This window comes from Grus americana, chromosome 14 (assembly GCF_028858705.1).
Source record: "Grus americana isolate bGruAme1 chromosome 14, bGruAme1.mat, whole genome shotgun sequence".
Lineage (NCBI taxonomy): Eukaryota > Metazoa > Chordata > Aves > Gruiformes > Gruidae > Grus > Grus americana.
This window is the reverse complement of record NC_072865.1, coordinates 13,841,387-13,862,569: the sequence shown is the minus strand read 5'-3', so window position 1 is coordinate 13,862,569 and position 21,183 is coordinate 13,841,387. Positions and strand designations below refer to the sequence as shown.

Below are 21,183 nucleotides of genomic sequence, written 5' to 3'. Positions count from 1 at the left end.
AAGCTAAGAGGGAGAGGGTGAAATTAGGAAAAATATGTTGAAGTATTATACATAAAATATCGATGTATGTGGCGTGAAAATGTGAAAAACTCCTGTGGATGCAGTATAGTATATTTTCCCAGGGAAAAATTCAATTCCGACATGGAAGTTCAGTATGGGATTATCCTGCCCTTTCCATCATTCATGGCTATGATATTGTGATAAACATCAAAAGTAGCTATCCAAACACTGTTGATAATCTTTTGGCTGAGAAACTGAACCTTTGCTGCGATCTCCTGCCAATGGTGATGGTAAATCCTGAAATAAAGGAAATTCCTGTGTGTGAAGGCACACACAGCTATAAGGAAAAGAGTTGCCCCAAGTAATATGCTAGTAAAGAGAAACGCTCTGGAACGAGTATGCAAAATCTCCCTGTGGCAGACTCACTTAGACTTGTGATTTTTCTTTTTAGAAGTGGCAACGCTCCATCCAACAACTGAGCTGTTTATTCCTTGTGCAACTATCAGCAAGTAAGAATGGTGATTCTTACTGGTAATGTGTTTTTCCTTGTTTTAGGGCATGAAATGCCTAAGTAAATTTACTGTGGACATGGAAACGTTGTAGTTCCATGGGGTGGTCTTACTCTTTGGGTTTGTTTATGTTTGGTTTGGTGTGGTGGGGTTTTCTTTTGGGTTTTTTGTGGTTGATTTTTTTAAAATTTACATTCCAGACCTGTAAATAATTTTGGCACATACTTAATTGTATTTCCATTTTCTTAATCATGTGCTCTGTGAGCTGCTGAAGCCTGGATTTGCTCAGCTCCGGTGACAGCAGTTGTGCATTATAGCCAACTACTTGCTTCAGAATTTTGCCAGGCCAGGGCCTTAGGTTGAACAGTGTGCAAAAGACTTGTCCCAGGTGTGCAGCATGTAGGAGAGAAGGAGGTTTAAAATGCAGTAGATAGCATTAAAATATTGGATTTCCTTCATGTTTTACTGGCTCCAAAGAAAATTTCCTCCTGCACACATGGGAAAGGTAAAAGACGTGCCCAGAAGGTGACATAATTTCAGTGTGCATGTAAACCATTCCCTTTTTATCTCTCTCAACTGCAAAGAAGGAGGCGAGTGGGAGGTGGTACAGGTTGAGAGAAGGGAGTCTGGTTCTTCACTTTATACGAACACAAGGTTCTAATGCTGGAAGAGAAGTAGTCTGAGGGATTTGATAAGGGACCTGACAGCATAAGATACAACTCAATTAAAAAGTCATGCCTGGCACAGACTTAATCTTTCTCTATCCCAGGCCATTGCACCATATAGGATGAATTCATTTTGGCTGAGATTTCTTAACTCCATAGCTTTTACTACCCACTTTAACATGTACAATAATTCTCCTCAAATGAATCCTGACAGACAGATGATCTTTAAGATCCAAGTCATCAGATACTCTTATTAGGGCTGTCTTCTACAGGAGGGTGCCATGCAGAACAAAGGAACAACTATTTCCTCCAAACCATGTACTATAGCAGTGCTATATGTGCAAACGTACGAGCTGAAATTCAGAATAAATTCTCCATGGTGGAGACTCTTCATTCCTTAGTGTGTAGGTAAAGAAAGAAGATTCCTATCTGTACCTTGGCAATAAGTTGTACGGTATTGAATATTTATACCATTTTGGCTCAAACGTTCTCTAATTTACTCATCTGATATCGCTCCCCAGAGATTCTTTATTCACAGGGTAGACCACACCGAGGTCTACATCAGACGAGGTGCTGTACAAGAGGGTACTAAGACAGAAGTTCATTCCTGAAGAGCTTACAATACAGATGCACTGGGAATGAAGGTTTACTAGAAAAAAATAATTCTGTCTTTATGAAAAAAAGTAAATTTTAAAATGCTTATTCCAGATAATATGCATCAAAAATTTCACAAAAATGAGTCATGTGAGACTAGCCAGTTATCTGTTGATTAGTTCAATCCACCATCTGAGAGAGCATGCCTGAAAACCTGCAAAGTTCTTCCAAGAAAAGATGTTTTTATTTTAAAAAGTGCTTTTCTCCTGTTTAACTTTATTCACAAGTTTCAGAACAAACCAAGACATTCTCTTTATAGAATAACAGGTTATGTCTATGCCACTCTTAAAAGAGTGTATTGAGAGTGGGTAGGAACACCATGTACTCCCTGATATATCAACCTGCTATCTATATAACTGCCTCATTGGATTCCTGCAAACAGATGGTCTATGTGTGCTGATGTCTCACTGTGGCTGTAGTTTCATAACATATGGCGTCAGCTGGAACAGCTCATTGCCAGTTCCCAGCCATCAGTCCTGGGCGCAGACAGCAGTGCATCATTCCCTCAGAGTGCCAGCACAGCTGCTCGAGAGGCCTCCCTGTGACCAAATCCCACAATCCAGTCTTCACTTACTGTAAATCTGCTCACTGGAGCAAATCTGGGGTAGCCCTCAAATGATGGTGTCTACAACCAACCCTAGTATGCATAGAGAACTTTGTACTAAAATACATTGAAATGAATATAAACCTCATATTCTGGTAAGCTCTTCATTTTATCTTTCTGTTTCGGATTTCACACTTACTTCCTTAAGCTAAAGAGTTAGCATGAGTAGGCTGCACACACGTTACTTTTCAGGGGAGGTGAGTAGGAGTTTTGCACTGAATACTTTTCTGTAATTCCTTAGTTTTCAAAACATATGAACACCTGCCTGTGTGTTTCTTCGTCACACACATAATTAAGAGACTGATGAATTCGTTCTCCTGTTTAAGTGAAAATCAGGAGCCAATGTGGTATGGATATCTTGTAAAAGCTATTTTCTCTGTTATTCTGTCCTTTAACATTTTTTGAGTAGTCAGAACCTTGTAATAACCTGGTATTTAAGGCATGTCTACAGTTTTAGTTCAAATTAAACTGCTGACAACTTTGTGGTAAGAAATGGAACTTGTTTCCTTTCCTGTGATCATTTTTCTCTTTTTTTTTTTTTCATATTTCTTTTGGTGAATGTCTTTAGCTAAATGTAGCCAGCTACAAGGTTGAACTGTTTTCTTTTCTTCATTTAAATTAATGAGGATGCTTCCAGCATTCGTCCTAACACAGGATCCAGCAGATACTAGTAGCTGCAGACCAGGCTTTCCCTGTCAATAAGAACCTACTTGTGAAGACCTCATTTATATGCAAAATTTAAAGTACCTTAACCATATTTTTACACAATTTTTAATATCTCTTAAGACCAGTGCTCACTTCTTCATTCAGTTTTCTGCAGTTATCTAGCAGTTTGATTTTAATATTCATTCCATAAAGAGGTGACACTAATTCTCTCATTAATCTTCTCTTTTCTTTCAGCAGCCAAGATCTAGGAAAGTCACTTCCCATTGACCAGTAGCTTTTAATATAAAAATACAGGTTAAACTGTATGGATGTCACACCATAGGCATAAATGTTAATTGTGTTTTAAGATTATGATCTTTCTTGGCAAATTGGATCAGTGATGTGCCAGCAAGGACCTGAGCAATCATTCTCAGAAGAATACGTATCCAAACCCTAATGCGTTTCATAATATATCATGTAGCAAATATAAGGTCTGTTAAAACACATTATTAAAGTCACTAAGCTGCTAATTTCAGGGCACTTAAATGCAGTCACAGCTAGCGGGAATGGTTGCACATAAAAGCTGACAGCATTTTGGAACCAGGGGTTTAAAAGAAGCCCAGCCTTAAAAGCTGAAGTTATTGCATAGATCTTTCATCCTCCAAATTAAAAGACAAGAGAAAATGAATGCTGTAGAAGTATAGCCCATCACTTACCATATCATGGTCTGAAACAGGCCCAAAACTGGTGACGAAGATGTCAGTCTTCACTTCAGTTACACGCTCTGATGAAGCAGGAAATTAGGACAGTGAGTGTCTATCAACAGTCTTCATTAGATCTAACCGCTACCAATTCTCACAATAAATAGAAAAATTATTGGCCTTGATTAGCCATTCTAAAATTGGTCTACAATACAGTCCTGATAATTTATTGCTTCTAGACGTAATTTCACAGTCAATATTGTCAGCAACAATTTTTTTATTACGGTGTTTCCACAGAACTTTTTGAGACATGGCTTGTGATGCCACAGTACAGCAGCCATAGTTTCACTGCTGTGTAAATCTTTTCACTCTTTGACTAATGAATCCTCTTGTCTGACAATGTAAACAGTGCTACATATTTTACACAGTACTCAGAAGTCTCATTGGGCACTCAGTGTTTCTGGGCAAGCTGAATGAAGCTCCCTAGTAATTAACCCTGGGCTTATGAATTATGTATTTTGTATTGAGACACAGGAACATAGAAGAAAGAGAGAGAGAGAGAATACGCTACAGTGTAAAAAACCATAAAGATATTTTATTGGCATGAGTTAGAAATGGCTGCATTATCCTTAACTGCAGTAAACAAAAAGGAGTTAAAACTTTTCCAAATAAGTATCAGCTAAACTTCTCTATTACAATTTTGGACTTATGTATAAATGTCATGGTTTGTAAATGTTTTAGATTTCTTTTTAAATTGATATGGGTACTAACTTCAGATTTCCCTTAAACTACCAAATTTGATTTATAGGCCTCAGTGATAGATTAGTATAAATAATAATAAATATAATAATGCTGAAATCTATAACATGTGCTTAACACAGATTATATGTATATGTTATACCATAAGCTAGACTTTTCTGTGATTTCAAGGATGTACATTTGCTCCATGGCACAGCACCCTTGGCCACTTCAGAAGAATCTACTGATTTTAGTGGTCACAAATGCTGAGTCTGAGACACCTAAAATGGTGATTGCCCGATCTCCCGAAAGAGCCAAACATCTGGCTTCTGCATATCTCCTGATAAAAGTCACTTTGGGAAACACACAAGCTTAACCTCCTCCCTTCCCCTCCTCCTCCTCTACACACACCCCCAGTATCAGTCACTTCTGAACATACTGGTATTTTCTAGGCCACACATCACCAAATATTCACCCAGGATGGCATATATCAAAATAGCTCTGTTGATTTAAATGTAGCTGCAGGGAGTAACACCACCTGGAGGCATAAACCCAAACGGTGTTGAGTGGGGCTGACCCCATCAGCTTTCCGAATTCACAGTGATGTAAGTCTGAAGACATTTACTACAGAGCTATACAAGCCAGCGTGGAGGTTTTGGTAGAAATTTCAAATGTGGAAGGAGTGATACATTTCTCAAATAACTGTCAAAAAAGAAATAAACTGAGAAATTTGGAATATTAAAAGTAATCCTAAAGAAAAGAGGCTAACAGAAAAGCACATGTATAGTAAGCAAAAGTCATGCAGCAGGCAAAAATTTTCATAAGACTAAGAAACATATATATGTAGTTATCTGTATGTTATTTAAATATTGTAAAAAAAAATTAAATTAAAACCCCAATTTAATAGAACATTGACTTCAAAAGACTTTGAGCTGTTTAAATATGATTTGTTCCATTTGTCAAGAAAGTTCTGACAGAAGAGAAATAAGGAATCAAGTTTAAGTGGCCAGTAACAGTATACATTTCTGTATCTAATGCAAAAGTTCTAATGAGAATCAGTGTTCTACAATGCACATACAGGTTCTTCACTTTCATTCAAAAAAGTCTACAACTTCTAAATATATATAAATGTAAGCATTTTAATATAAATGTTTAATATATATACAATAAAATAGCTCCTTTTGTGAGACAGCAACAATCAGGATGTAATATTAGATCTGATTCTACTGTCGTTTTAGTAATGCACTGAATGACACCTGTATTCTGTTAGGAAGTTAATGCAAAAATTAGGTGGTAGCAAAAGCAATCTCCAGGACTCATTAAAAAAGTGAAAGGATGAAATTTCCAATGTATTATAAGCACAGAAAGTAAAATATTATGACGTGGCTGAATTGCCTGATAATATTCTTTTCATTCTTTATGTCTATGACTGAGACATGTACAAATTAGAGTGAGTATTGACAAAAGCATTGGATAGGTGAGATTTCCTCCTTGGCTATCCAGGGAAATTAATGTGTGACCTTGTCATCATTTATGAGCTTTTCAACTCACTTAAAGAAATTTAAGTATTCTCTTGACATCTAATTGGCTCTGGACTTAAAGAAGTTCACAGTGAGAATTAAACTTTCCATTACTGGGAGAAGCATATGGTTATCCAGAAATCATTTGGCTTGGAAAAAAGCATTCTCTCCTTCACAAAAGTTCAAAAGGCTGTGGCCTTGTGTGAAACAGCTGGCCGAAAAAGATGGTGTAGATTTCACAAGGTGCAGTAAAACATTGCTGAATGGATTCTTTAAGTTCCAGCTACTGAATCACCTTTTCTTAAGACTGAAAAGCTAGTATCATCATGAAACCTATTAGCCTTTTCATATTGAAAAGGGCAACTCAAATGACTGACTCTTAAAGATCCTTCATCCTGACTCCCCATCTCTCCATCTCCTTTCCGTTGAGGCACTTCCACTTGGTGTCATTAGGAGACAGAAGATGCTAGAAGCTTTTCAGGCACAATGTGTTCATCCCTTAGCGGTCTAAACTCCGAGTCTCAGCTCTGAGTGAGCCTCTATTTAATATAATATAGCTAGCTGATTCACCTTGCACAAACGCAGTATATGCTCTTTGAATCAGCGGCATATCATGTAGTGGTATCCCGAATTCTAGTTTTGGGAGATATATGGTCATAGTAGGGAGGTTGAGGCTTGAGGAAATCACTCTGAGGACACAAAATGGAAACTAAAGGCTTTGGCAGTAAGATGGAAGATTTCCAAGGCAGTGGAAAAAATGAGCGATGCCTTTCATTTCTATACAACATTGCAGATCATTTAAGTGGCATGTAAGTCATAAGTAAGAATAGAAAATTTGGATTGCGAACTCACAAAAGATTGTGTTATCTTCATACTGATTACACTTCCGCAGAGCATTTAATCCCAAGTCTCTTCAAATCCAGATAAAACCACTGTACACACCACCAAATGATTTCTTTTTTCTTTGATACCTACCTCATTTTCAAGAGCAATGAAAAAGTGTGTATGAACACAAAGGACAAGACTCTGTGACTTCCAAAGCCATATGGAAGTTTTGAAATTTTTGTTTACTGTTTTACTAATTAGATGATTCAACTGTGCTTTGTTAAGAGCTTCAGAAGTTGTGAGTCACTCCTGCACAGGGCATGTGTTTACTCATACTGTTGGGATACATATTTAGAATCAAGGTTAACCATGTTCAGTTTGCAGCTTGATTATCATGGGAAGGCTTAAACTGTGTTTCAAATGCTCAGAATGCATTTTTCAGGGACATAAAATCCTGAGCTATATTCAAAACCTTCACAATATTCCTAAGAACCATAGAAAGTTCAAAGTCATTGAACAAAACAAGCTCAGGTCAGGAGCTGATTGGACTACCGAGAATAAATCCATCAGTTGAAAGACACGTTAACCATGTCTCTCGACTATAACATCTATTTCATGAACCAGTGCTAAGTAATATAGGGATATCTGAGGAACACGGAACAATTCTAGTTAAAAAACAAAACAAAACACACAGAAAAAAAACCAAAGAAATTATTAATGATTTACTAGTTTTACTATAAGGCAACCATAGGGTCCAAGTTATTACTGATCAGCCAAATAGCAACTGAGTACCACGCCTAGACACCCTGGAACACAGCGTCAGGCAATTGATCCACACAGAGCTGTGAAAGCACCAGTCAATGTGAACTACTGTAATTTTACTGTTTACAACCACTGCGTTTTGCTAATGATGCTAGACTAACATAAACTCTCAAAATTAATAACAATAAATATTTTGATTTAAACTCCCAGGGAGCTCATTATTGCTAGAATTGTGATTGGATTACAAATTGAGAACAAAATAAGAAATACGGATTTATTTAAACAGCAGGAAATAAGCCTATTTATCATAGGAAGCTATATATTAACTATTTCCCTTTCTGACCTGCTGGTATTTGAGCACAAGGCTTATTTGAATTGCATATTTTGGTGGTTTAAAATAATTCCACCTTTTTTGGTAATGCACTTGTTCCTCCTGCATGTCTTGTGTGTGTGCTACAATTATTAAAATAGAGAAGACTTTTCCTATGGTTTTGAATGAAAGGAATTTAGATGTCTGTATAGCATACACTATTATTACTAAAAAAAGAGTCGTGTAGGCTAATGACCCTGGCTACATCCTATGAAGTATTTTAATTGAAGAACCACAACAAATACATTCCTAAGAATTTTGTGCTGCTGCTTTTGTAAAAGTAGAGACCAAAAGGGACAACAGTGAGCTAGCTGTCCTGTGATTACCCAGCTATAGTCCGTGCTGCTGTGAAGGGTTCCCGGAGAGCTGCGCAGTGTCATGGCAGCTCTGCCCATGCCAATTAACAGCTCAAAGCTGCTCACATCCTCCCTACTGTTGTATTAATTTTCCTAGGGTCTTCTATGGCTTTTTGCAGTTGCTTTTACATCAATGTGGTGCCTACAGAGTGGAAAAAAGACCAAAATCAGCCCTTTCATTTTTTACAGAGTTAGGTATAGCATCTAGTCCTTCTTCACTTACAGAATTATGAGGGGGGGGTCCAGTATAGGACTCTCTTTTCATTTAGAGTGGAAACATTTACATTTAACTCAATTGTTATTACACGTACGGACCAAAACCATATTTTCCCTAAACTTTAAGTTAGCTCGGATATGAGTTCAAATCCAACAATTTCCACTGGGACCTCAATCACCAAGAGGTAAGTTTATCATATATTTATAGATAATGTTCTCATAAAACTGAATTTTAAAACCTAATTAACATAATACTGTCAGGTTTATTTTCCATCACTTTAAATATAAGCACGCTGTGGAAGTAATGAATTGCCTGAGATGGACCGACGTTCCACTTAAGGACAGTCACACTCAATTTTGATAAACATCACACAGGAGAGATCAACAAATAGCTTTTACTGATAGCATAAAACAAGTATAATTCTGTTCAATACTGAAGTAATGTTGATAATCTACTTGAGATGATCTAATGGGCATTCGACCCAACTATAAAAGCAAATTTCATTTTGGAAGATTCTGGTCTGCCTAATCAAACCAACTCTTGTTCTTCTTAGTTCTGTATCAAACAACCTTTCTACGACAAAACCCCTCTCAAAGGGATAAACCACATGTACAATTATTCTAAGTTAAAAGGTCACTGACCACGTGACATCCTTTAGTTTTAGAGAGGGGATGTGTGCACTGCAAAGGTGATAGTCTTAAAAAATTTGTAGCTGCACCTGCCTTCATGTTAATGAATCTCAGCACCGGGTACAACCAACCTGCCCTTTGCAAGCCTGCCCTCTCTCCACTGTGGCACTCCAGATCTGCCATGGTGGCATCCCAGGGCTCACCTCTATTCCCTACATGAAGACAAGCCAGAACAAAAGACAGTGGCATATCCATTTATCTGAGGAACTTATTTTTTCCATCATTTTTTGTTGCTTTTCAATTCTTTTAAACTCCTGCTCTAGATACAGTGGTTTACTATGAAAGGTCACCAAACATTAAGGTGAATTTTACTCCTTATTTGGCTCCTTCCCACCACTATCTGATCCTTTATTTTGTTCAGGATTGTGTATTTGAAGAGAGAACAGCATCTTTATTATTTAGCCTATTTTTGATCATCTGTCATTCTATGATCCAGATAGTTCCCACAGAAAATTATGCTATTACCTAAATGACTTCACTGTTTATTTTTTCCTTTAATGTGTAACATCATTTCCTATTTTTCAGCTTCAATATACTACTCTCTGCAATTCCTCCTCCTTGCTTTTTGTAAATTATTATCCTCTCATAGAGTTAATAGGTGTCCTCTAGTGTGATTCAGAATGTTTTTACATTCATTTTGAAAGTTCTATTTTCCAGGCATAAATAACTGTAAATGCAGTTATTTGTCCATGTTTATGGATGGGTACAACAGATGCTATTTCCTAGCAATTTCTGACTAAGTGACTATGCCCACATATGAAGGCGACAAACATCTAAATAACTTAATTTATATCAATAATTATTGATGAGGTGCAAATACGCCAATGCATAACATAGTGCTGTGCGTTTGTTTTAAGGAAAAATCAGATAAATTTTAGCCACAATGCCATTTTTTAAATACCGAGCACATTCAATCACTATAATTTTTCCCTGTGGGTCACCTACTCCTTTTTTTTTTTTTTTTTTTTTTTGTATTCTTGTTAATGAGAAATAATTCCTTCTTTGTTTAACAGCAGAATGCTCAGAGCTGCTCACTTAATTTCAGATATGGCCTTACTGGGTTATCTGATGAATAATAATTTTCATTCCCATACTTGTTATGGAGCATTTAGTTTTCTTTTTGAAGTGATACCTCAAAAGAGGATCTTAAAAAAGGAAAGGGAGGACTTAATACTAATCTAGCACTGACTCCATGCATGCTGAAAGAGTGATTTCAAATTCAGCACCTCTAAATTTTTCATTATTTTAATGCTCTACCTTTTAACCTGGCTTTCCAATTAACACATAGTATAGCTCCCACAATGTATCTTTGTACTGAGGTTTCTCCAGGAGCTTGTTCCTGGCTTCATGGTGCCTCATCTGCCTCACCAGGATATTTCTACCAAACTAACTACACTAATAGGAAGTTTGCAAACTTGGGAGAGAGAAATATCGTGGTGTTTAGTTCAAAAAGGAGGAAATTACTCCTATAAACGAGTAGAGCAAGATCAAAGATAAAGCCCCTTTCAAAATTCAGTGCATTTTTCCAGTAAACATACCTTTTTGTCACTGCATTCTTTATGCATACACATAAACACAAGGAAGGAGAAACAAATACACTGACTGAAGAAACTCTATCATCTAGCTTTTCTTCCATAGGTGAGAAAGAGGGAAAAAGGTTCTCTCTTCTCTTTCTGTTCATGCACAGAATTCTCTTTTCTGTAGGTGTATATATTTGAAAAACTGCACTACAGGAGGAGAGGTCGTTCAGGGATAAGCAGAGTTTACTGCAATATTCCCTTTTCTGTAGAAGAAAGTAACTGTACCACGCAGTGTTTTACTTCATCCGCTGTTTCTCAGAAGGCATAGAAAGGACAGGACAGTCAATTGAAAAAGTGCTATAGTGTAATCAGTGGTACATAGATTTACATGGTGCCTAAGAGCATAAAGTTTATCAACACAACATATATGTATGAGGGTCTTGGCCTCCTAAATTCTCTGATAGCTAATGTGGAATGAATGAGTTTTAGACCCAATTCTGTATATCTAAAAATACTGTGATATTGGTAGCTTTCTTAACTTTCTCTTTAGAGTATATAAAAATCATGTTCTGATTGAAATATTTAATAAGCTATTGCTGATGTTGGGAAGAAAAATTAAACCGCTCTTCCATATGCATTTTAAAATTTCTAGCAACAGATCATGCTATAATGGAAGGCTATTGAACTTCCAACTCCAAAAACTGTGCCATGTTTGACACATTGATTTAGATTTCTCATTGGATATTTTGATGTATGAAACATTTCAGAAAACATTTCCCCATTATACAAAGTGTCTATATCAAATGTGTCAGAATTGAGTCATCCTGAGGTTCTTAGCTCATATTTAGATACCTCAGCAAGAAGGTTTTGCAGAGGTGAATTTCAGAATTTCTGAGCAAACTCTTTATTATAAATTGGTACTAGAAACCATTGAAAACATTGGCCTAGATGTTTGTCCCTAGTTTTTGAAATGTATAATTTATGTCTTTTGAATAAAGCATTATTCAACAGTCAGAAGAGTAAAGCTACTTCTTACTACATTTGATTCTAAACATTAATTTACTGCTCACAATTTCATTAGATGTGGGATTTTTTAAAAGTCCTGGTACTCTTAGTTCTTGTATTCAAAGGTGACAAATATAACAGATAAATTAAATTTACTCTGCTGAAATGTCACTGTGAAACTATAATGTACTGAGCAACAGGGAAATTGTGATATTCGAGGTTCTTGGCTACAGGCAGGAACAAGCAACACAATTCAAAAACAGAGGAATACAAAGATTATTTAAACTTGTCTAGCCCTTGGTTAGAGAAACCACTCCAATCCTGCCTTCCCTCCACCCCATAGTTCCCATTCTCCACTCGTTTTTGCTTTTAACTGATAGTGATGCAAATGGCTATTAAAGTTTGTGAAGAGACTCATTTCCTCTTACAGAAGCAGTTGCATTAATCGACCTTTCTGTCAGGAGTAAATTTGAACTGGACTGGATGATCCTTTCATGAGGTACACAGACCCGTTCTCCCAGTACACCCCTGAAGTCTGGTTTGAGAAGCATATGGATACACACACGTACATAAGACTCGATGCTGATGTGCTTAGTTCTCTAAATTGCAATCCAGAGAATGAGAGAAAATCTTCTCCCTGTGTGTCACTTTGCTCTTCTAGTAACCGTTAAACAAATCGTCATAGCTAAAAAACTCATATAAGAAATCATCGTGTGCTCAGATTTTGCTTGTAGACATGTGCCAGACTCTACACCGTTTACAGAGTTTCATTTATTTATTGCCTTCTCTGCTATGTTTATTTTAGCAGCTGACTGAATCGTACAGTTGCATTAATCAAAGATTAAGGACCGTTTATTTCTACACTGGTCCAAGGGTTGGTTTACAAGTTAGCAGGCAAAACTACTGGTAGATAAAAGTAAAAAGGGATTCATATTTTGTTGTGTATTATCTGAAATTGCACGCAAAAATTTACAGAGCAACCCATTTTTAAATCTGTTAGTTAATACTTTACAAATAGAATTTCATCTTTAGCCATTCCTTCAAGTCAGTGAAGTCAAACCATTGAAGAAGCTGGCTCACAATTCAAGAACTGTTGCAAGATGGTAGCCTCAAGCCACACAATGAGCTTACTCAATTACTTTCCATTTCATCTGCAGGAGACAGTATAAGAATTCTTAATGTAATAACCTGTTCTTCCTATAATGCAGTTCCTCTGAGAGCTTTTATATGAAAACAGGTTGAGCGATACTTTGTGGGGTGGGTTGCTTTGTTTTATTTCACCTGAAGAGTCCAAAAGATTAAAAAAAAAAAAAAAAATCTGAAAGAAGTAAACCCAACCTTTCCATGCAGATTTCTGCTTGTACGTTTAGAACTTTCACATTTGTGAACAACGAGCTTTTAAGATGCAATTTTGGGGTCGTGTCACAGTATAGCAAATCAAAGAGTGAACTTAGGGATGTTGATAAAGACTAGGCTTTGTAAAAAAATGTTTATAAAGATGTAATTGCTATTTGGTTTTATTCCTTTTTATGGATTCAGCACCAAGAGCAGAAGAAAAAAGACATTTTACCAAGCTGTGAAGACAAAATGTTACAGAAACAAATCCTGACATACCTAAGTAGGAAAAAAGTCTTATAAACTTCTCTGAGACTTTTATGACTAAGGTTGATTGATGCTTTCACTTTTAAAACCACATCCTCTTATGAAGATAGTCATAGATAGATGTGCTGTTTAGGCCTGATTCATAAACTTGTCATTTGTCAGGTCACAGGTCATATTTTATTACGTTTTATTCTTCATACATTTGAAGTTCTACTACGTATTCAGAGGTCTTCTTGAATTGTGAACCATTTTCTTCTTCTTTTGGGTTTAAGTGTGAGAAAACCAAGTATGTGAAAGACAGAGAAGGCATGGCATTTTTGAAAAAATGGATATTACATATCAGCGTTATTTTCTGTGTATATATGAACAGAATTAAAACAAGTATAAAATGGAAAAATAACATTGTTTTAACTAATTTTTATCTAATATGTAACCTTGAAAATTATAATAAAACACACCTCCCAGTCCTGGTCTCAAGCGGTTATCATAACCGTCCAGCAGACGATCCAGTATTCTGGTAAATACTGTGGTGTTGTCTTTAAGTTCATCCTGCGATGAGGTTTGTCCATAGCTGAAATACAGAACAGTTAACACTGAAAAACAGTAATCCACTAATAACCTTACAAAACAATAACTCCAAAATCTGTTTAATCTTCCTCACACTGGTTTAGGGTCACAAAATCTCATCTATAAAACAAGATTGTAGTGCTTTATAGGGTTCTTTCAACTTAAACATTGTTGTCTTAAATTGTACTTTTTTTTTAAATCATAGAAAACCAGTGCGCCTCTATAAATGATGAGCAAATAGAACATCAGTTCCTTAACGTTTATCTCATTATTCATTAATGGTTATAATATTCTAATTTGTGTTCCTTGGTAAAAGGCTCATTTGTCAGCAAAAGATAATGTGTTTAATTCATAATAGTTATAAAGGGTTTGCATACCAAAAAAAAATACAATAATTTAGAACACTGACACTTAAGTACAGAAAATAAATGCTAAAAGAAAGGTAAATCAAAAAAATAGAGATGTCTTCTTTATGAATATAGAAGTAAATCAAGTGAGTGTGCATTTTCATACGTCAATATATAATTTTGCTTGATTTTATTTCCCATTTTCCTTTAGCAATTAGATGTGGAGGAACACCTTCAACTTTTCCTTACAAATGTGTAACGAAACCGTCTGTTGATATGGAAATCCCTCATGTCTATAAAGCTTCACTTATAGATCCCTAATGTATATCTCTAACTCAGCCAAAGGTCCTGAAATTTTGCTTGAACAAGGATAAAATTAAGCTCTTTGACCTCGGCTACCAAAATCTTACTTCCATCAATACAAATCAGAATGAAATCCTTGGGCTTAGTGATTTCTGCCTGCTGTAGGTGACATCAGAATCAACCTTATTCTTAAATCGGAAACCTTTACCCAATACCCTGTCACAGATGATTCCCTTAATCATAGATTACAGTTGTCTTAAAGCCAAACTCCGTACCGTGTTTTCATTCATTGCTGGGAAGACTTCCATTATAAACATGTGTAGTCATCATGACTAAAAGCAAAAACACTGCTTTTCGAAACATCCTTTTGTCGCACACATTGCCACTAAACTGGATAAACAGTGCCAAAAACTTTTGTTAGGATCAGGTCTAGCCACAAAAGTGATTTGTCCATTGGGCAGCTTGTTATCCAAACGGCTACAGGGATATGTGGGTCTCAGTGCTCTGCCAGCGTCCCTGCTCTAACCAGTCCAAGACCATCTTCTGAGGAACACACTGTTACAGGAAATGATCTGCCTCTGTGAAAATACCTATGGAACTGTTTTCTGTAAGCTGCATCAGGCAAATGTCCTTTGTGTGTCCCACACATATATTCCACTTGTTTCAAATACAGAGAGAAAGAGGAAAGATACCCTGAATATAGGTACTCAGGAAATGCTCCTAAGTTATTTGGCAGTACAGGTTTGAGTAAGTAACAATACAAATTTAAATGAGTTTCAGAACTGACCCTCATAGAAGTTTTATGAACTTTTGTTTTATTTCAATAAGATGTGACTTTGTAGTGAACAATTTTCAGGGTTTTTTAATGCATATAAATTACTGTTTCTAATGATGAAAACAAAATCTCTAACAGTTTTAAAAAATACTATGAATTTCATCTAGCCATATTGTATAATTTCACTTACTAAAAAATAGGTTGATTTCTATTTATTTTTCATACCTACAGTTGCATTTTAAGCCACAGATGTTAATATTTTTTTCTTTTATGCTTCCTGTATGTTACCAAATAACAAGTTCTCCTCCTGTCTCCAGTGAGCATTATCTTTCAAAGGCTCAGTCCTCATACGCCTTACATAGAATTGCAACCCAGGACTTTTCACTGGATGAAATTTTATATTAACGCTCGTTGTCAGTAAACAAGCTGCTGTACATACATATCTCAAGGATAGCAGAAGGTCATCAGGATTAAGGTGGCAGAAGGATATAAAAACACTTCAGAAATTTTAGTGGTAAATAAATGAGTACGTTTGCAGAAGAAGCGTCAGCAAGATGGACTAGTGGCAGCGCAGTCAGAAAGGATGCGATACGATATACCGCTGCCATTCTGGGTGTCGCATCTGTCAGTACCCTCACCTGTTCTTCCCACCATTTTATCAGAGGTAAAAAGCACCGTTAGGGCTTGTTTTAACTCACAGATGGTCACAACAGGAAGAATGCGAACATTTGTGTACATATAAAGTATACCGTAACTCCAGAGGGACTGTGATTTTTCATTCAAAACACACATATTAAAATAGTCCTAATGCTGTTTTTTTATGACAAGAAGAATGATATGGAAAGACTGTGCCTTTCTATGTCACAGACGCTTTATCTAATTCATCAACTGTTTTTTATCATAAAGGATTAACAGCACTCCAGAAGAAAAGGCAAGGGAAGTTACTATGACAAAATGGCTTTAGAAACAGATATATTTCATGTAAGGTGTGTACATTTTGAGGAAAAAAGTGACTGTATGCGATTGTGTTTTCATATTAAACCACAGTATAATAAAAAACTGTGCACTAACTCCATCTACAGGTCATTATAATAGTGACACACTATATAATTTTCAAACACTAGTCCAATGCCTTTTAATTCTCACTTTAAGAATGCACATGCATACGTTATAGGTATAATAAATATATGTGCACATATATATGTACACATATCTATATAATAAACATGTTTTCATAAAATTCTCTAGCTAGGCCAGATGAAGTACTTCACGAATACTTCAAATCTCACCCTTCTTAATATATTATCGAAATGAAGGTATTTCTTCTAAAATGTCATGTTTATTCGCTAGAGCTGTGGTAACATGAATCACCTGCTTTTATTCTTTTCTTATTATTATTAGAGGAAACACTTGTGCAGATGAACCTTTGCCCCTTTGCCCACTCCACTCTCTTTAAAATCTTCAATGTAGCCAAAAGATAAGTTTATCTAGAGCTGCGAATGCATAAGGAGACACTATGGAGGTCAAGGCACAAATACATCTTTTAGGGATCATTATTGACAACACAAAATTTCTACTGCTTTTTGGTCATTAGGTAGCATTATTGACAGGGCATTAATATTTTTAAAATACAGAAATATATCCTTGAGTCTTCTTGAACACCTTTACTGAATTTTGAATTGCAGGGAGTACTTCAAGTATACTCAAAACAGCTTTATAGTCTTTAGTTAATCTCCTAGTTGTTAGATGAGGTGTTGCATAATTACAAATTGTTCTTAATACTAATGCTATTTTTAGATTATGATTTGAACATATATGCCATAAGCATTCAGCGCAGCATGGTCTTTCAAACATAAACTGTTACGGGGTTTGAGCTTACATTCTCCTTCACCCAAGCAGTTTCCCTTCACCAGGAAGGTCTACTTTGGATTTACAAAACCAGCTACTACATCAGGACACAATCCTGACCAACCAAGAAGTGAAAGTTTTACCTCTGCTTGCAGAGACAATAAAGTTCCTAAATAGCACTTAAATGAGATTTAAAAATACTTAATTACACTTTTTTTTTCCCTCTAAAGAAACTTACATTTCTGAGCAATCATTATATAGGAGCAGAAAGGATTGCACAGGTGTTTAAGAGGTACTTTAGTTTCAATTTGTTTCAGAAAGCTTTTGCTTGCTTTTTTTTTTCTTTACAATATTGGAAAAAAAAAATGTTATGCAAACAAATTGTAGTTTTCTTTCAGTCTTCCGTTAGTTAGATTTAGCTGGGATTTGAACAGGGATTAACTTCTCCAATACACTTAGTAGTAGTGCAGCCCATGCAGTATTTGTTTTATGCTGCTATATTAAATTAAAGGATCCTAAAACATGTTGGTGCATTAAAAAAACATCTCCCCACCTTCTTTCAGTCAATGCATTCAGAAGGAGGCTCCAGGCCCAGAGGCAGTCACAAAGCACCAGAAGTCTCTTCATGGTGGGCTCTGAAACTAGAAGAAAAATAATCAACAACGTCCTCTACATTAAAACAGGTACTGTGGAAAAAAATGTCTGATTTTGGAAACTTGCAGAATAATTTGATGTCAGGCAATGACCTCGCAATACCATAGCTCTTGTCATTAGGAACGAGGGAGCATGGCTTTGGCTGTTCTCCTGTTTACCTTCTACTTTTAATCACAGAGGCTTAGGGTGGAATTTATTTTACCATAAGGGTGTATTCTTGTTTGCATTGTTCTTGAACTTTAACAAAAACAATTATGAGTTAAAGCTGCTGTCCCCAAACTCTGTAGCAATTCTTACTCAGTTTATCCTTGTGTTGAAAATGTGACAAGGCTCCTCCATAACATTTCCAGATAAGCAAGTGTAACTCGTTTTTGTTTGACTTGAACCAGCCCGAGTCCTTCCCAACCTCTTGGAAGGTGTCAGTGTGTGGTACTGAGTTTGAGGAGAGAGCGGTGCTTCCCCCACAGCCACTGCTTTGCTTTGATGTGATGGAAGCAACTTTCTTCTATGAATATTACTATTCTTCTCTTCCCTGAAATATTAGCATCAGAGAAGGAGTAAAATGATCAGATTCTGACTCTGTGATCTGCTGCTACATATGCACACTAATGTTTTTATTGGGCTAAAGGGCACAATTCATAATCAAACCATGTGCTGACAACCTACACACCATCTCCTAAATCTCCTCCAGTCTCTGATTGCTGCTAGGAAATGTTTTTGCATTAGCAGCCTTCTCCTCCTCTCCAAATGTCTCCTGTCCTCTCTCCAGACTTCACTGAGTTACTCTCAGTTTACCTTTCAGTAAAAAGTAACACAACTCAGAAGGGGTTTTTTTGCTTTCTAATAAACCATAAAATACAAAGTTAGCTGATATTTGTGGAATCAGTATTCCAGATTCAACGAATTGCCCAGGAGATACTGCAGGTCCCTTTACATATCTATACACTGTGTGCTTGAATGCAGTCGATTTTTAGTATTCGTTACATTAAATAAGGGCAACAAAATGTGAAGCCTGTATTTTCCCCCAATAGTGAATTGGAGGGGGGGTTTAAATGCCTGAGAAAATTAAGCACTATACATGGAAATGTAGTTGTACCTTTAAATAAAGCTACCCCAATTCACTGCACACTCTCAGGGACAATTTAAATCAATAAAATACCATTACAAAGTGGTATGTAAGCAATGAGATATAATTAATATGTTTATAGGCAAATGATCGGCAGATAAGCATTGAGTGGGGCTGAGCTAATCTAACTGGATAGGAAGGAGCTGGATGTGGCAGGAAAGCGTGGATAAAGATCTTCAGGGACGAGACTGCATCTTAACTTGCCCTGTGATCGGCCCCCTTACAAAGGGAAAGGCAGCATCTGTGGCTTCAAAAATCGCCTTCTCCCAGTCCAGCCAACTTCTGCCTTTGCAAAAGGTTCCTCGGGATAAAGAGCGGAAAGTGAATTATTCTGAACTATCTTGATCTGTTGAGCTCCACGTCCGCCCCCCCCCCCCCCCCCCAACACCACCCCCCGCTTCAATAAACCCGTACGGGCACTGTAAATCCTGGAGAAGGAAAGTTTCTCGCAGCTGGAAAAAGCAAATGTTAACAAAGACTTTCAAGGAGCGTTAAACACCAGCAGCCCCCAGACCCTGGCCTCCCCCAGCCCGCACCGCCTATGAAACCAGCTCTGGTTTTCCCATTCAAAATGGGAGGAAAAGCCACGCTTCTGGGAGAATTTCAGCAGCTCCCACTAGAAAAAAAAAGGGGGGGGGAGAAAGGGGGCATTTTGATGCATTTTTGTCCCCCGGTGAGAGATTTGCCCATCTCTGAGGAGCAAATCGGGACTTGTTTTCCTCCCGGCATTTCAACTTTGTATTTCCCCCTCACCCTGAGAAAGCCACCCCTCCCACCGCCTCCCTCGGAAGAAAAAAAAAGCCCCAAAACAAAAAAACCTTTTCCAAGTGCCCGGTGGAAATCAGTCCACGCTAAAAAATAAATAAATAAGATAAATTAAAATGCCCATCGATCGCTGCGGATTTTCAAGCTGGAGGGATAGGAAAAAATCACACGGACCCGGCGGTACCTGCGGAAGGAGGGCAGAGGAGCCGCCTGCGCGCCTGGACGCGGTGCCCGCAGCCGGGAGCGCCCGGAGGGGTGCGGGTGTGCGTGCGGGTGTGTGCGTGTGCGCGGGTGTGTGTGCGAGCGAACAGCCGCCCTTACCGGCAGCCCCTCGGGCACGGGTCCGCGGCGCCGCTGCCCGGCTCTGCCGGGGATGCCCTCCCGCCCGCGCGGCGCGGAGGCTGCGCGGCTCCGGCTCCGCCGCTCACTCCGCCTCGGCCATCGCCGCCGCTGCTCCGCTCCTCCGGGTTTAGCACCCAAATTTCTCTTCCCAATATTCCGACCGCCGCTATACAACAAAAGCTTTCTCTTTACCAAGACAGTAGTAATACGTCCCAGGGTAAACCGGATGTGAAATAGGCTGTGACTTCATGCCAGAGAGATTTTATTTTAGAAAGGAAGGTGGTACCAAGCTCTCATCTAGAGACCAATCCGCCCATTTTTTATATGCAGCACAATTTAACTTCCAGTGCTCTCGCCCTAATCCCTTTCTCTCTGGCTGCAGACTCAAATCCTTCTACAATCTGCAGCATTATTATTATTTGGGGGGGAGGCTGTACGGCTCGGGGGAGGCTGCACTGAGAATCTTTAGACACTTGCAGTTTACAAAACAGGCTATTTTAAGGGTCGTACATTAAAAATATAACCGATCTGCGTTAACGTTCAACCTTTGATCAAATATTTAATCGCGGCATAAATATGAATGAAGGCTAGCTAGCAATGTAGAGGATGCAGCGCTACGTGCGTGTGCCTATAGGCGGTATATACCTATAGAGACCAGGCGGTAGCCTATGGATGTAGCCAGACGGGGACAGAGATGCTGTGCAATCCTAATTAAACCCAGGTAACATGCATTTTGGGCGAGACCCGTAGGAAATCAGCTCCGGGACCTGGTGGCTCTCCCACACTTTCACACGCCTTTTATCGGTAGGCGCCACGATTGTCCCGAGCGGCCCCGGGGCTCTGCCGAGGGCTGTGCTGGGGGGCTCGCAGCCCCCTGTCCCCGCTGCGCCGCTCTCCCACGGGGCGGCACTGCCCCCCGGCCCCCCCCCGGGCCCCCGCAGGGGACTAAAGCCGGGACAGCCTCCACGCCCCGCCGGAGCCCGCGGCGGCCGCGCCCGGCTCTCGGTGCCCGCGGCGGGAGAGGCGCTCCCGGTGGCCCCCCCCCCGCCCCCCCCGGGACACGCGTGGTGGCCC

General features: G+C 38.3%; 1 protein-coding gene across 3 annotated transcripts in view; it reads right to left on the bottom strand.

The window, feature by feature from the left end:
• The window catches only part of GABRA1 (gamma-aminobutyric acid type A receptor subunit alpha1), a 40,370-nt gene extending 19,905 nt beyond the window's left edge, over nucleotides 1–20,465 (bottom strand). The window contains exons 1-4 of one of the 3 annotated variants that reach the window (XM_054842123.1): nucleotides 20,089–20,465; nucleotides 17,776–17,863; nucleotides 13,841–13,953; nucleotides 3,794–3,861 (exon numbers count right to left, since the gene is read on the bottom strand). In XM_054842123.1, the coding sequence (XP_054698098.1) occupies nucleotides 3,794–3,861; nucleotides 13,841–13,953; nucleotides 17,776–17,849 (255 nt within the window). In that variant the 5' untranslated portion in view covers nucleotides 17,850–17,863; nucleotides 20,089–20,465. Of the gene's footprint in view, nucleotides 1–3,793; nucleotides 3,862–13,840; nucleotides 13,954–17,775; nucleotides 17,864–19,951; nucleotides 20,066–20,088 lie in introns of those variants that run through there. The other 2 variants (XM_054842125.1, XM_054842124.1) reach the window with 2 other exon arrangements.
• Nucleotides 20,466–21,183: the final 718 nt, after the last annotated feature.